The sequence below is a fragment of the Hemicordylus capensis genome, chromosome 2 (genome assembly GCF_027244095.1).
Source record: "Hemicordylus capensis ecotype Gifberg chromosome 2, rHemCap1.1.pri, whole genome shotgun sequence".
NCBI lineage: Eukaryota > Metazoa > Chordata > Lepidosauria > Squamata > Cordylidae > Hemicordylus > Hemicordylus capensis.
The window spans coordinates 52,170,604-52,187,421 of record NC_069658.1 but is presented as its reverse complement, the minus strand read 5'-3'; the positions used below and the strand labels follow the sequence as shown (position 1 = coordinate 52,187,421).

The 16,818-nt window shown below is 44.8% G+C and overlaps 1 protein-coding gene across 6 annotated transcripts in view; it reads right to left on the bottom strand.

Annotated features, from left to right (window-relative positions):
- Positions 1-16,818, bottom strand: part of MSH3 (mutS homolog 3) — a 205,307-nt gene that overhangs the window by 139,293 nt on the left and 49,196 nt on the right. For all 6 annotated transcript variants that reach the window (XR_008315277.1, XM_053291220.1, XM_053291222.1 and 3 more), the window contains 2 exons: positions 5,833-5,945; positions 2,398-2,512 (listed from right to left, as the gene is read on the bottom strand). Coding sequence is in view for 5 of the 6 variants with exons in the window: in XM_053291220.1 (XP_053147195.1) it covers positions 2,398-2,512; positions 5,833-5,945 (228 nt within the window). In the remaining variant the exon portion in view is untranslated. The remainder of the gene's footprint in view (positions 1-2,397; positions 2,513-5,832; positions 5,946-16,818) is intronic.

Genomic DNA, 16,818 nt, shown 5'->3' with positions numbered 1-16,818 from the left:
GAGGAACGCTCCTCCAATACCCAACGGGTACTTCTGTCTCTGAGCGGAACAGGCCTGAGCGGAACACGTTCCTGTAAGCCTTAAAGAGGCGACCATCACCTAGGCATCCAAGGAGCATCCGCTGCAGGCCTGGTCGGAGAATATACCTCCTCTGAAGAAGGATATCCCAGTTCCTCTGTCGCCACTGAAGGCTCCCTACTGGACTTATTACGATCGCTGGTCATGTCAAGGGCTTCCGTGGTCACTGGCGAACTAGGCCGCTTCGATGATTTTTGCACCATGCGATCCGATGCCACCATAGCCTTCTTGGAAACAGGCACCTCTGATGCTGGAACCTCTTCTGCCTTCTTTCTGGGTATAGGAGAGAGATGATAACCCGCCGGCAAGTCTCGATGTAGCTTTAGCTTCTTCTTTTTCAGCTTCAGTACCGATTCAGATGGATCTGTAGAGGACTTCAGTACCGTGGACGCTGGGCGCTGAGGAGGATCTTCCAAGCGCATGGGCTCACTCGAAGCCACCTATGATATAGTGGCCAAAGGTGTCGATACCAGTACTGAGGCCAGGACCTCAGATTCTGCAGGAGCAGATACCACACGCTTCGACTGTCCCAATGAAGCCATCTTCACTAACCATTTCCAAGACAAGGCTTCCAATGACTGGAGAGCCAGATCCCACAGGACTGCACACAGGCGAGAGGCCCTATTTTTGTGAGCCTGCTTCATGAACTCCTGGCAGTGAAGACAGGTCTCGACAACGTGGGATTCCCCCAGGCACAAAAGACACTAGGTATGAGTATCGGGGAAAGGGATCTTAGATCCACAGCGAATGCATTTCTTAAAGTTTATCGTGCCTGGCATGCAGCCAGCCAGCCATCCCAGCCGGGATCGGAGCTCCAAAATAGGGGGCAAACTCGCAAAACCAAATCACAAGGAACGAAAAACACTACTACGCAAAGAAAGAAAGAAAGAAAAACAAACAAACAAACAAACACAAACAAACAAGGAGAAAAAACAAGGGAATATCTTAATCCTACTCATTAATGAGTTGTAAACTCCACAATCTTCACTGAAGCGTGTGAAGCACTGAAGATTGAGGGGATGAGGAGTGGCGCAGCTACATATAGCTTCTGGGGGAGGGATTCCCACCTAAAGCAGGAGAATCGAGCTTGTTAGATTCCAACAAGATCTCTGCGCAGGCACATAGCCCATTTGTGTAGAAGACAGCGACCACGTCGAAGAACAAAAAAATATTTGAATTCAACACATAGGATGACTCCTTTATACTTATATGCACCTAAGCAAGTGCCATGAATACAGACCAGAAGTACATAAGTTGCGTATCAGAAAATCAAGCAGAGATACCTATTTTAAAAATGAATTCAGGTTATTCCAAACAGCATAGCAAAAGGTAAAGTGAAAAGATAAAGACCACATCTGAATTTCTCCTGAGCAGAGGGAAAGCAACAGTGACTGCACATTCCTTCTGCAGGCAGAAATTTCAAGAACCAAAAAATAGTTTAACTCTCCCTCCAGATCAAATGCTACCTATGGAAATAAAAATAGAAGACTGAGTTTTCCCATACATCTCCAGGTTTATCTGGATTATCCAACCATTCTTACTAGCCAATCCATGTTTGCAAGTAAAGCACACACTGGGGCTGTTACAAAAATGGGCTTCAGGCTCATGTACTCCCTCCCACCTCCCACTCCCCCTGTGTGTGCAGAGAGTAATAACTTCCAATCCCAGTTGGAGAGAAACCATTGTTTGTTAATTTATCTGAAAGAGCAAACTATGGGTTGTGTTACTTACAACCAGTGTTTTATGTTGGTTTGCAGGCAAGTACAAATCATTATCTTTTCAAAATCAAATGTATGTGTGCATTTCAGCATTTATCTATATTCTGTTAGATTATGTTTCTGAAATCAGTCAGTAAATTCGATTGTCTTCAATGCAACATAATATCTCAGATATTTCAGAATTAATTGTGGAAAATTAATAATTACAGTGTAGGCTTTGAAATGTATTAGAGGACGGGGGGGGGACAATAGTTTTTGTAAAAAACTACAAAAAAGAAGAATTCTAATGAATTTTGAACCACAAAACAAACAAGTTGTGATTATATAAAATAGTAAGGATTAAAAAAACAAACTTATTTATAGCAGTTCTGTAGGTGATTTTTAAAAAATATATCTGAATGCTGTATAGCCAGATTTAAAAACTGGTTGCTATGATTGTAAGCATACAGTTTTACATATCTAAAGTTTTTCACTTTCATTAGCTGGGGTTTCAACAACTAAGTGTACTTATTTTGTGAAAAAATTTAATAGATGCAAACAAGTATCACCATGGCATTCCTTCATCGGGATTGTGGGTTTTTTAAAATTAAAAACTGCTTACCTAGGGTTGTAGAGTATCTTTTCTAAATTGAATTCTTTAAGATATGTGATTACAGCAGCAAAGGAACATAGCACTGGTTTATCCAAGTTTAAAATCACAGACAATGCTTGGGAACCTGAAAAATACAATATTAATTTGTTAAGCAGGTTTCTGGGGGCAGCGAGCAAAAACAGCAGGAACAAAACCTAGCTTTGTGAGAGTGCTTATAGTCTTTTTGCATTATGTTTTAGCTTTTTCTTCAAAATTATTATATTAATCACTGCTGCTGCAAATATTTTTTTTACCTATCTTATACAGCAAGCATCTCTATTACAGGGAATCATATGAAGTAAATGCAAATAAAAAGTTAAAGGCCACCAAACATAACATTTCTACAAACTACACAGCTAATAATAGCATTTTAAATTTATTCAAACAGCTTAAAATGGAGATATTTTTACCTGTGAACAATTGGAACAGTGATATTTGACTGGGAAAGGGGAAATAACAAATTTTGCATAAGGAGCCTCCTCAATGAACATATCCAGAATATTAAAAACTCTACAGCTTTCCCCTTAGTACCACGCCCCCATTGCCTTAATCCGCTGTTTTACTATCTGTACCCCCATGGAATGGAACTCCCACAGATAATGGGGTTCTCCTGCATCCTGAGTACTAAACTCCTTTCTTGAGTGCAAGTGTCTACTTCTCACAGAATAAATCAACTTAACATTTGTTGCTTGATGGAGTTGTCTGGAAATAACCTAAGATACTAACAAGGAAATGGCACTACTAAGAAAATCACTCTGAGCCAACAGTATTCCTTCTGTTATTTTTTGTAAACAGCAAATCAGGCCCAACATGTTATTCAGTTTCACAACGCATATTTAACAGAGTTTTTAAGTTATGTTACTAGCTGACACTGCACAGATCATCTGAGCATTTGTGCACTGAGCCCACAGTGCTCTCACTCACTCCCCCCCGCAGCGCTCTCGCTCGCTCTCCCCCCCCCCCGCAGCTCTCCCCATTGGGCGGGCAGGGCCAGGCCATCCCGCCGCTGCCTCCCACCTCCTCCTCCCGGCTGGTAGGGCTTTGCCCGCTGTCTGCCCACCTCCTCCCCGCCACCATTATGTCTCCCCGCCACTGCCTCCTCTTCCTGGCCGGCGGGGCTTCGCCTGCCGGCACTCCACCTCTGCATCCTGACCGCCCCCATTATTTCTCTCCGCTTCAATGCTGGAACTCTTGCACGCTCTAGAGCATCTGCGCATTAGTACTTGATTGCTCCCCTCACCTCAGAGATCTCCCCACCCTCACCTGAGCTGCACTCCTGCTCCTCCTCCATCCCGTTGCTTCCATCCCCCTCACCCTTCTTGGTCGTGCATGCAGCACTGCTGCAAGAGAGATTCCTGCCTGCAACCTCGGAGAAGCCGCTGCCAGTCTGTGAAGACAATACTGAGCTAGATAGACCAATGGTCTGACTCAGTATATGGCAGTTTCCTATGTTCCTATTGGCCAAGCTGCAGCCCCCTATCCCCAGAGACCTCCCCACCCTCACGCGAGCCCCGCTCCTGCTCCTCCCCACAGGAGCAGCAGCAGTGGTTGACCGGGCCATTCCTCACTGCTGCCACCACCATGGCCGCTCCTTCCCCTCTGGCCTTGGTAGCCCCAAACAGCAGCAGTGACTGGGCCCTTTCTTGCTACTAGTGCTGCCATGGCCACTCATTCCCCTCAGGCTGCTGACAGGCTCAGGCCCATCCCTTGCCCTTCCTTCTGTCTCTCTTCCCCCTCCCTTCTTTTTCTCTTTCTCTCTCCTCCACTCGCTCTTCCCCACTCTTTCTTCCCCCTCCCTTCATGTTTTTTTCTCTCTCTCTCCCTCCCTCCCTGAGTTAACAGATTTTGTTCATCTTGTTTCCTCATCTAATTCACACAACGGCAGCCTCCCTCTCCTGAAGGGGCTCTTTCCTCCCTCACGACCCATCTTTTTGAGGATCCCTACTCACTATCATTTTATATATATAGATTCCACTCCTCTACAATCAAGAACTGCCCAATCAGGTGCTTCTGCTTGCAAACTCTGTCAACCAATCGCCTCCTTTCTACCACGTCCCCACGCTTGGCCCGTCTTGGAGAATTAATAATATAGATGTTTTCAAAGGCAATCAGGAAATAAATAAGAATGAAATGTTCTTTCTTTTCTTCTGTAAATAAATATTTTAATAAGCATTGTTAAAGTGCTATAGTACAACTTCCTGTGCACCAGGCAAAGCAGACCCCACTGTTTTGCCTTGTACACAGACTGTAGTCTTGGGCAAGCTGTTTCTCTCTCAGGGTCACCAACTGGCCTTCTGAACAATGGATGTTCCAGCAGTAAATATGCTTAGTGTTTGGGGTTCAGTGGAAACAGTGTCTCCCTCTGGGTTCAGCCAACTGCTAGACATGAAGGCAACAACTTTCCCCTATTGTACGTTCCAGGCATCAGACAGAGTAAGGAGAATATTACCCGAGAACACGGAAGCTCCCTTTAGATATAAGGATTAATAGGAGGGACCTTTCATGGGTCTGGAATAAGCAGGTGGAGCTTTTGGTGAATAGAACCAAGGAAAGGAGTGCTTTGGCAGAGAGGAATTTGTAGTATCCCTATTTTCTTTACGTACTAGCTATCCTGTGCTGACCATATACCCTGCATGCAGGAAGTGCTAGATTCAATCCCCAGCATTATCACTTAAAAGGGGATTCAGGTATCAGGGCTGGGAAGGATGTTTCTCTGAGAACTTAGAGGGGCGCTGCCACTAGACATCACTTGGCTAAATGCGCCAATGTTCTGACTCAATGTAAGGCACCTTCATACAACAAAAGGAAGTACTTTTTCACACATAGTGCATAATTAATCTACAAAATTCTCTGCCAAGGGATCTGATGATGGCCACTACCTTGGATGGCTTTAAAAGGGGCTTAGACAAATTCATGGCAGAAGGTCTAGCAAAGGCTACTAGTCTGGTGCCTATAGGCCACCTCCAGTCTCAAAGGCAAGATGCCTCTAAATCAGGCCTGCTCAACTTGGGGCCCCCAGCTATTTTTGAACGACAACTCAAATAATCTCCAGCCACAGTGGGCAATAGACAGAGATACTGGGAACTGTAGGCCAACATCTACAGGAGGGCCAAAATTGAGCAGTCTTGCTCTAAATACCAGTTGCAGGGGAGCAACAGCAAGAGAGCAGGCATGCCCTCACCTTTTGCTGTGGGATTCTCAGAGGTATCTGTTTGGGCCACTGTGTGAAACAGGAAACTGGATCCAGCAATGCTGTTCTTATGTCTCAGAATATTTTGATTCCCCTTTAAATTACGCAAACACAACAATATGACAGTGAATTAAGTTTTACAAGATGATCAAGTTGTCTTCAGTGCATATGAAAGATAATTATTCAAATCAAAAGAACATTTTGAATTAAAGTACCTGTGCTATCAATAACTCGACTGCCATAAAAGTCTGTAATCAGCTGGAAAGCACTGCTGTACTCAAAATGATTGTTTTCCATTCTTTCTATCCGAATTCTGTCATCTCGTAAACTGGGGAGGGAAAAAGAAATCTGTTTTCAACCTTATTCTCTTGACCAAAAGAAAAAAAAACTTGCAATATCAAAACTCTCCTTGACATATTTCATTACTGAAAATGTATCAAGACTAAGGACTATTTCATCCAAGCATAAATTTGATTCATGAGGGTGTTCTCTCTTTGTATAGTTTGATGGCAGTACTTTGTAACACAATATATTTGATTCCTATGTGATTTCCCAGCTGTCTTCTGGTTTTAGTACCAACCCAATTTTAATTTTTTTAAATAAAATTTTTTAAAACTGGTGGGTCACTGTGTGAAACAGGATGCTGCACTATTTATTTATTTATTTATTTATTGTTGCATTTCTATACCGCCTTTCGTTAAAAGACAACCCCAAGGCGATTTATAAAAGTTAAAAACATACAATAAAAAGACAATAAAAACATCAAGCTAAAAAATATAAAAACATATTAAAAAGGTGGGTCATGGGCCTGATCCAGCAGGGCTGTTCTTATGTTCTTAAATATTCCGAATGACTTAGAAGAATGGCATTATTTGTACTCTTATTTAGTTAGCTAGACTGATAGCTAACTAATGATCGCCAAGGCGCAGAACAATATTCTGTTACCCAATTCATTTTTACAATTTTGTGATACAAGCCTGTTCAATTTGCAACATGAATGGTACTAGGAATCAAGTCTGCCTGGAAACAGCACCTTTTGATCCTGAAGCACTGAGACTCTAGCTCTATATTCGTAGGGAGCTGAGAATACTTATTCAATGGAAGGGAAATATATTTTGCCATAATAAGCAGCATTTTTTCTTCTTCTCCTAGCAAGCCAAGAGCTACAAGGAGATGAAGATGTTACTAACAGTGACATTATAATGCTGCTAAGGAATTGTGATCCCTAACTAAAATTAAGCACATAACCATGGACTTCTTAACATTGTTCTTCTAGTGACAAACCTAGCTGGAGAATGAAGTAGCAAGCAGGGGTAGCCTAAGGTTTTTGAAGTACTGAAGCTTCCCCCTCACCATATTAAAGACCTTCCTCTCCCTCCCAATGAAAATATGCACACACAACACTGTAGTCCCAGATATATATCAATATATTTGGAGCCCCCACCCACCCCATCCCAGTTTCCTCCAGGCCCAAAGTGGCAGAAGAGATAGATTAAGGATCATGCTGGTATCCAAGGCTTTGATCAGGGAATAAGGCAAATATCTATGCTCCTCTCCAGCAGCTGGCCAGGTGCCAATGCCATTCATTCTGGGAACACCCAGTCCTTTTGAAACAGGAGATGTTATGTATGTATACTATAACATTCTACTTAACACTTTCTGGGGCTCAGTACTGGCAAGGCCTTGCTTAACCCAATGTCACTGCTATTATTATTATTATTCATAAGAAGACACCTAAAAGGGAACATTGGTACTCACCGTGAATGTTTCTTCTTGTTGGTGTTACGGAGGTCACTCATCATGGGTTCTCTCACCCACTTGCTCCAGAAGGCAGGAAATAAGTCACTGAAAAAGACCTTAACAAGCCCACAAGGGGTGGTCTTTTCCAGTCCATTGAAAAGCCTGAGTCCACACACAATTAGACAGAGTAGACGCAAACAACAAATGAAATTGTCAACTGACAACATGGAAATACTATTTACAAAATGCAAGATGTGAGAGCAAAGGAATGGGAGAAAGATGCACATGTCCCTCCCCCAGTAGGTCTGGGCCCAAAAAAACCTGGGTGGGCATGAGTGACCTCTGTAACACCAGCAAGAAGAAACCTTCACGGTGAGTACCAATTTTTGTTTCTCTTGCTAGTGTAGGAGGCCACTCATTGTGTGTCATACAACAACTCACACCCACGGGAGGGAACAAGCCCAGACCAGTACCTACCCTGCGATAACCTTTTGAAACACTCATCTACCACCCTAGAGGAGGTGTGTACCTCTAATTTATAATGACATGAGAATATAGACGGGACTTCTATGTAGCAGCCCTGCAAATTTAATCAAGTGATGCGGCCAAGGAGAATGCAGCAGAGGTAGATGCAGATCTGGTGGAGTGAGCCATAATCCCCGCCGGGGGAGTCATACCATGCAACGCATAAACTAACAGGATGCACAACTTGAAACATCTCCCAGTAGAAGCAGTGGAGGCTGATTGTCCTGTCCGCCCTCCCTGATGACATAGAAAAAGCGAATCCCAATGTCTAATTGCCTCAGTCCTGTCAATGTAAACCAGGCATCCCCAAACGACGACCCTCCAGATGTTGCTGAACTACAACTCCCAGCATCCCTAGACACAATTTTTTGTGGCTGGGTATGCTGGAAGTTGTAGTTCAGCAACATCTGGAGGGCCACAGTTTGGGGATGCCTGATGTAAACCCGCAGATCCCTGTGGACATCCAATTTATGCCACTCCTTCTCCAACTTGTGTTGTGGCTTCGGACAAAATGAACGCAAATATATATCCTGGGATCTGTGAAAAACAGAGATCACCTTTGGAATAAATAATGCGTCTGGAATCAAGCATATAGCATCTTTGGAGAATACACAAAACTCCACTGAAAGTGCACAGTTCCAAGACCAGCCTGGCGGAAATAACTGCCACTAGAAATGCCACTTTCCATGAAAGAATCCGCAAGGGCACAGTGTGCAGTGGCTCAAATGAAGCCTGATGTAGAACTCTCAAAACGGCTTGCAAATCCCAGGACGGAAATCTGTGACACACTGGAGGAGATAACAAAGACAAGTCCCAAAGGAACTTATGAAGAAGTGGCTGAAGGGGATCCGAAGCAACCCCCTCAGGAAACAGCATGTTTGTGAGACAAGCAGCTTGCTGTCACGCCCTCGATCTCAGACAGCGAGGAGGAAGGGGAAGCTGTCAACTTTCCAGCCGATGCAGGAGTGTCTGGGGGCAGAGCCCGACTGTCAGTGTTCATGAAACGGCTCTGGTAGATCCAGCTAATGATTCAGAGCAGGCACAACAACCCGAGACAGCAGAAATTGTGAAGGACCAATCCGAAGAGGAGCTATGCAATCAACCTCCACTGACTCCACAACAGCGGCGTCTTACGAGACGCAGGACTCAACTAGAGACTATTAGGAGGAGCAAACGCCTCTTGCAGAGGGCTGATAAGCCTTGAATTCCTGCCAGCTGGGAGCTCTCGGCTTGCACTATAAATTACGTCACCAGCTTTCTACTCACTGCTGAAAAGCAACATTTGTCAACCTCCGTGTCGACAGCGTGCAGCCAAGTCTGGTCAAGATGAACTTTCCGAGCTGTATCCTGTTGCAGCAGCTCCGTTTTGTCCAGTGATCTTCCCTGGCAGTTGGCCAGACCCTGACACTTGCCTCTTCAATGTCGCCACTTTTAATCCCAAAGTTAGGCCATCCTGTAAAAAATCCAACAGGTTTCCCAGTGTACAGTTAGCCACCTGCAAACCTTGCTTTGCTGCCCAATGCAAAAACCCTCTCCACGTAGACTGATATTTGTTGAAGATCTCCGAGAAGCCAGAACAGTGTCTGTCACTGCCGCAGAAAGACCCCTAGATTTCAACAAGTCCATTTCAGCTTCCAAGCAGTCAGTCTTAAACACGTGGGATCCGGGTAGCAGACTGGACCCTGAGACAATAGGTCTATCCTGTCCAGCAGATGAACGGGCCCCTGTATAGCGATGTTCACTATCTGTGAGAACCATGGCCTGTGAGGATAAAACGGAACTACAAGAATAATTGACAAGAAAGAGTAATGAAGATGACGGAGGCATCGAGTCAAGAGAGGCACAGGTTGAAACGCATAAACTATACAAAGCTAAGCCAAAGGCCTAAGAGGTACCAAAAGACAGAGAGCTATCTGACCAACTGGAGCGAAGGTAGAAAACAAGACTGGAAAGGACTGTCCCCTTGTGGGCTTGTTAGGGTCTTTTTTCAGTGACTTATTTCCTGCCTTCTGGAACAAGTGGGTGGGATAACCCACGATGAATGACCTCCTACACCAGCAAGAGAATCTCTGGGTGCTGTACAAAACAAAAACAAAAACAAGAGGCAGCATTTATATCACATGATTCACATGATTTCTCTTAGCAAAATCCTAACAACCCTGCAAGAAATCCCCATATTGCAGCCTGAGAACAGCCTGAAAGGGAGTGGCTTGCCTAGGGTCATCCAGTGTGTTCATGGCAGAGGAAAGATGCAAACCAGGTCCTGATCAGGAAATCAAATCTCAACCAAAAAACTGGTTCAGAGAGGTTTGGTCAGTGAACCAGAACTGAAACTCAACATAAAATCTCAAATGGAATCTGAACTGGAACTGAACGCCTAAACAAATGAACAAAAAGTGATAGCTGGCTTAGAACAAATGGTTCAATAAGCAGGCAAGAGATTCTTTTTTTAATGAGTGGGGAACACTCCTCTCTGCTCCAGTCATACACAATGGAAATTATAGTTTTCAGGGAGCCATCTAAAAAGAAGTGGGGAACAGTACAGATTAGAAGGCTGAGCCTAAGACCAGTAGTATGATACTCAAGTTGAAACTTCCCAGTCACAGAAAGTTGTTGTGGAGTAGCAGTAAGGACTCAGACTACGGCTGCAGCTGTCTACAAGCTTCTTTTATTATTTCCTTACCATTCATCCTAAACAGGGTAATTTTTTCCATTTTTAGCCTACTTTCCAGTAGGCTTATGAGATCACCTGGCATTCTGTGGATCCATTTGTGTGTGTCTCCCCGCCGCCCCGCCCCGCCATTAACGTTGCAATCCCTGGACCAATATGAACCAAATCAGGTACAGTTGTAGGGACACCTCAACAGCGTAAGTTGTGATGATGTCACAAGTGGGCTAACTTTGGACTGTAACCAATTTGAACCAAATAAGGTACATTTGTAGTGAGTGACACACAGGGACACCTCAACGATGTAGTTTGTTATGTCATCCACCCTAATTCAAAATGGCAGACATGTAAACTTTTGAGGTGCAACTGGGCTAACATGTGAACTGCCTAACTGATTTGAACAAAATTTGCTTCAGCTGTAAGGACACATAGGGATGCAAAAATGGTACATGGAGAAGCCTTAATGACATAGTTTGTGACCATGTCATTCACCCCAATTCAAGATGGAGGCCGCGTAAACATTTGAGGCACAAGTACACTAACTTGCGGACTGTCTAACCAATTTGAACCAAATAAGTTACATCTGTAGTGAGTGACACACAGGGACACCTCAATGGTGTGGTCTGCAATGATGTTATCCACCCCTATCCAAGATGGTGGACACATGAACATTTCAGGCACAAGAGATCTAACATGTGGACCTCGATTTGAACCAAATTTAGTCTAACTGTAGAAAAAGTGAAAGAAAAGTAGGCAGATTAGTTCTTACTAGAACGACTTGTTATGTTAGATTAGTCCAAGTTGAGAGAGAGGAGATGGATTTTTAAATAGGGTCCTAATTAATTTGGAACAGGGGAAGGAAATAAGAAATCCTGATTAATAATTATTGTACTGAAGGCCTTCTCTAGGTTGGACATAAAGCTCTTTTTCCTGCAGCCGCTAAGACTCTCAAGATAGAAACACTGATATTACTTAGCGTGAAGATTCTTTCTCCCCAGTGTATGGAGGATATCTATTAACATGGGTTGTCATGCTCACTTGTTCCCAGAAGATAGGACCACATGCAAACTCACAACTGCCAAATGGTGCCCCTGGGTAAGACCAGTTCTGGGACAGTCTGGAGAAAAATTGCAAGGAAGGAAAGCTCAAGAAGCAGAAAAATCAGTAACACCAAAAAGGATTAAGAAAAAACCAAGCTAAGAGAACAGAATTACAACAATAGAATGAGAACCAACAGTAAACAAACCATAGGCAGCAAAAGCTGACAGCTAGGAGGTGTTTCCCCAAAAAGAGGCGAGAGCCAACGTGGACCAAATTTCAGTGCATTTTACTTCACCCATAAACCTAGAGCCGGTCGGAAACCCTCTGTATACTGGAGAGAAAGAACCTTCACAGTAAGTACTATCAATGTTACTTTCTCCCCCCACCCCAGTGTAGGAGGATATCAATTAACATGGGACATAAAGCAGCAGTCATGGGGCAGGAAAAGGTTTCTGCAGAAAGAGAGAACTCTATGCTGAGACTACTTGCTGTAGTATCTTATGGCCAAAAGCCGTTTGTGCCAATTGGTGTACGTTCAGTTTGTAATGTTTAACAAATGGAGATACACAAGACCATGTAGCAGTCCTGAATATTTCTGATATAGGATTATTTGCTGAAAAAGCTGCAGAAGTGTCTGGAGAAACTTCTACTCCTCTTGTAGAGTATACTGTGATTTTGACTGGCGGGCACAATGCTAGGGACTCATAAATGGTAGATATGCAAGCCTTTATCCAGCATACTAGAGTTAATGGTGCTGCTCCTGGGGAATTGACAAACACCCGTGAGTACGTTTTGGGCTTATGTGTGGAACTAGCAAGTGTGAATGGAGTAGCCCACCTCAGAATAAATTTATACAAAGCTTCAGTCTCAGAAAGAACTGACAAAGAGTTGAAAGTACAAAAACAGAATCAGGTTTATTTTAGGGTTTTAGGGGTATAGGAAAAGAAATATTAATTAAGAGGCAATACAATATAAACTAGCAAAACCATAGAACTAAGTTAAGGCTCACAAAGATACAATTTGGCTTGAGATCCAAATTAAGTACACTCAAGGCTGACCAGAGAAATTGTCTTAGAGAACAGCTTTGGATTTTTAGAGAGAATGAAAGAGAAAAAGAGAAAGGAGAGGAGTAAGAGGTTTTAGAGATTAGTAATAGGTGGGGTGTGTGGACCCAAGTAGTTCGACTGATGTCAAGGGACCTCTCTGTCAAGGGACAGGCAGGAAGGCAGAAGGCAGAAAAGGGGACCCAAATGCCAAATGAGGGTCCAGGAGCCAAGCAAAACCCAAGGGGGGTCTGATTAGCAGAGAAGACGAGCTTGTTACCTCTTATCTTTCTCTTCTTGCGAAAGTGATAAGGTCGAACTAATCCAATGTGCTAACATAGGGGGTGAGTATTTGGCTAATTCTTGAGAAGAATAGGGCTTAATTAACTCATGTCTACTCTGGCTTCCCCACCTGAAATGTAGTCAGGGAGGCGAGCACTGAGATAGTACTCCTGCAGTCCCAGGTTAAACTTGGACCTAGAGCCACCTTTTCCTAGGCTATGTGCCAGGTGACATACCCCATGAGTTCATTCATGCAAACCAAATGGTGAGCCCACAATCCCATGAGTTCTGAAAGGCAAAAAGGAGAGAGAGAGAGAGAAAACTACAGGCCAGTAGCTCTAAAACAGGGGTAGGGGTGCTCCTGGGAGCCCTCAAACAAGCTCTCTCGATAACACTGGTGTAGATTTTGGTTTATAACCCATGGTGGCAGTGTGAAAGGAGGTAAGCAAAGCATTGGCTAGGTATGTGCATGAACACCATGCTGACCACACAAATGGCATCTGCACATGCATGGAGACCATGTACGTGCTGCGCATGGGCTGTTGAGGGTGGGGGGGACACCACCACAGCAGCAGGAAGCTACATGGAGCAAAGGAGAGCAGGCAAGGACTTGCAGTACTCCCTTTTAAAGGTGCCACTCACCACTCCCCTGCCTGGCACCTCGGGGTCCCAAACCTAGGTTTGTGCACATGCCTTACTTTGGTTTACTGAAGATTCCTAATGCATTTGATATGTATTTCGAGGGTTCTCTTGATGTTGACAGGATGCCAAAGTTTTTCTTTCAGATGTTTAGGTGATGGTCAAAATTATGACAGAATAATGTCCTGATTCCCATGAAAAGTTGTATTCATTTTCAGGCAGAAAGTGGGGTCTGTTTTTAGGACTATGGAGTCAAGCTGGAAGATGCAGAGATGTTTGTATACTGAGAGGGTTCCTAATTTGGAGACCCTTTGCGCGGATGTGATGGTCACCAGGAACATCACCTTGTAGGACAATAATTTAAGTGGCGCCATTTTAGGGGGCTCAAATGGAGCCTTGGTAAGAGCATTGAGCACCTTATTTATTTTGATTTGATTTCTATACCACCCTTCCAAAAATGGCTCAGGGTGGTTTACACAGAGAAATAACAAATAAATAAGATGGATCCCTGTCCCCAGAGGGTTCACAATCTAAAAAGAAACATCAGATAGACACCAGTGGCTGCACTGGAGGTACTGTGCTGGGGGTGGATAGGGCCATGGTCCATTTAAGTACCATGATGAAAATCTATGTACTGTGGGAGGTGCAGTATTGGTTGACCCTTTGAGGAATTGTCTGATATCAGGGTGAGAAGCTAGAGATGTCTTGAAAGAAGGCCAGAGAACCATGGAAAGAGCCAAAGCCCATCTCCAAAGAGTACTGGGTCTCAACCCCATGTCCTCATCAGACTGAAGGAAGGATAGGACTTGGAACACTGTGACCTTCAGGGGTTGTACCCACTTCGAGCTTCGACCACTTGAGGAAGGCTAATCTGGTAAATACATATGTAAATACATAAATACGTACGTACATACATACATACATACATACATACAGTGGATTGGCATCAGGAAGCCAGGATGGTATGCTGAATGCTTTTGGAGTAGAGTAGTCCCTTGAAGCTAGTAGTGCAGTTTCCACGGGTTAAGATGAAGCCAAGACAATTCTGGATGATGAACAGGCCCTTGCTTGAGGAGGTCCAGGCAGTCGGGCAGAAGCAATAACAGCTTCACTGCTAGATCCATGACAACTATGGCTTCCTGGGCCAGAAGGCAGCTACAAGATTCAGTGAATTGTCCCCTTTGCTAAACAGGGTCCACCCTAGTCGCATATGAATGGAAGACTACATGTGAGCATTTTAAGGAATTCCCCTAAGAGGATAGGGCTGCTCTGGGAAGAGCACCTGCATGTTTCCATGCAGAAGGTTCCAAGTTCCTTCCCTGGCATCTCCAAGAGAGACACACCTGCATGCAAGCTTGGAGAAGCTGCTACCAATCTGCGTAGACGATACTGAGCTAGATGGACCAATAGTCTGACTCGGTATATGGCAGCTGCCCATATTCCTAATTTTTGGAGGATATTTGGTATCAGAGAGCAACGCAGGGGAAGGCATACTACAGACCCTGGGGCCAAGGGGATCTTAGTGCATCTATTCCTTCCACCTGTGGACAGCGATATCTGGTGAAAAACTTTGGAGTCTGAATGTTCAGCAGGGATGCGCAAAGGTAGAGGACTAGATATCTTAAGCAGCAATCTATCATGGTGAAGACTGCAGGGTATAGCATCCACTCTGCCTGGTCTACGTTGTATCTACTCAACCAGTTGGCTTCTACATTATCTATTCCACTGAGATGCTCCACCATGATCAATGCCAAATGTTCTCTGCCCAGAGAAAGAGTTTGTTGGATTCCTCCATCAACAAGCAGGAATGCATGCCCCTTTGGCAGTTGATATGTGCCCTGGTAGTCACACTGTTTGTTCTGATTAGTACATGCCGGTCTCTCACCACACCCACAAACTGCAAGAGTGCCAGGCGGAGAGCCCTGAGTTCAAACCAATTTAGGCTGTGGTAGGCCTCAGTGGTGGACCAGGTGCCCTGGGCGATCAAGTTGCAGTGAGTTCGGGTTGCTGGTGCTCATTGTAATTTGGATGTGGAGGGGCTCTTTGAGGAGAACCCCCTGGTCAATAGCTGGCGATGACCACCAGAGCGACTGGGGAAGTAGGTGGGGTATTGATATGTGGTCCCTGGCCATGATCTGGTCCTGGTGAGGAAGGAGGAGCTACTGCAGGGACCTGGAGTGCCACCAGCACCATGGGATGGTTTCCAGACATGAAATCATGCATCCCAATAACCAAGCAAACATCATGAGGTTTACTCCTGGTAGAGCTTGGATCTGGTGCATTACCTTCGTAAACACCTGGAGCTGATTACAGGCCAAAGGGCAGGGCTTGGTATTGGAAGTGCTTCTGCATAAACAAGAAAGGGGGCCGAGGGAACCGGTGCCACTACTCACTAGTAACTCCTGCAAAGCAGGAATGGAGGAACCATTGTTGCAGTCTAAGGCTGCGATGTGGGTAGGTCCTCATTGGATGAGGAGAGTTCAACCTGGTCGTTCGCAGGCCGCTCTTGTTCATCTGGCTGCGAGGGCTGTGTCTGGTCAGCAAGGTCCTTGGGTAATGTGTGTTGGAAGGTTAGTGGAGTCTCCCTGAGAGGCTATGACAGGAGAAGATCCCGAATGGGGCAAAACCATAGCAGTGCCCAAGCTGGTGACCTGGCTGAGTTGGGTTCCCAGGCTCTGCAGGAGGCCCTAAGGCCATATCGCTTATTGCCCCAGATGGGTGGAAATGGGACTTGCAAGGTCAAGAGACATGTGAGCAGGTCCAATTGCATTTCTTGCAGCCAGTGTGCTCCTCCGAGGGTGGGCTGCATAGTCTTTTATGGGCTGCTTGGTTGCAGTCCCTCTTTCTGTCTCTGTCTCTACCCCTTTCTGAGTTTGCTCCCAGGGCGCTGCTCTTGGACAGCGAGGCCGTGAGCTCTGTGCACTGCATGGCGTGAAAGAAAGGAAAGAGGAGGCAGAAGAAAAAAGGCAAAGTACTTTGTCTTTTTGGTAGGGGTCAAGGAATGGGAGAGGGAAGAATGAAAAGGAGAAAGACAGAAAATATTTCTCAAAGGGAAAAGGAATAAAAGATAAAATCTAAGGTAAAGACTGGAGCTCTTCCCAGGACCTGTGCACAGGAGCAAGACAGGACCAGGTCTTGCCCAGGGGCACCATGGGACTGGTCTGAATTTGCTTATAAATCTGTCTGCTGTGAGCAAGTGGGCATGACAACCTATGTTAATGAATACCCTCCTATACTGGGGGAGAAAAGAGAATTCTATCTTC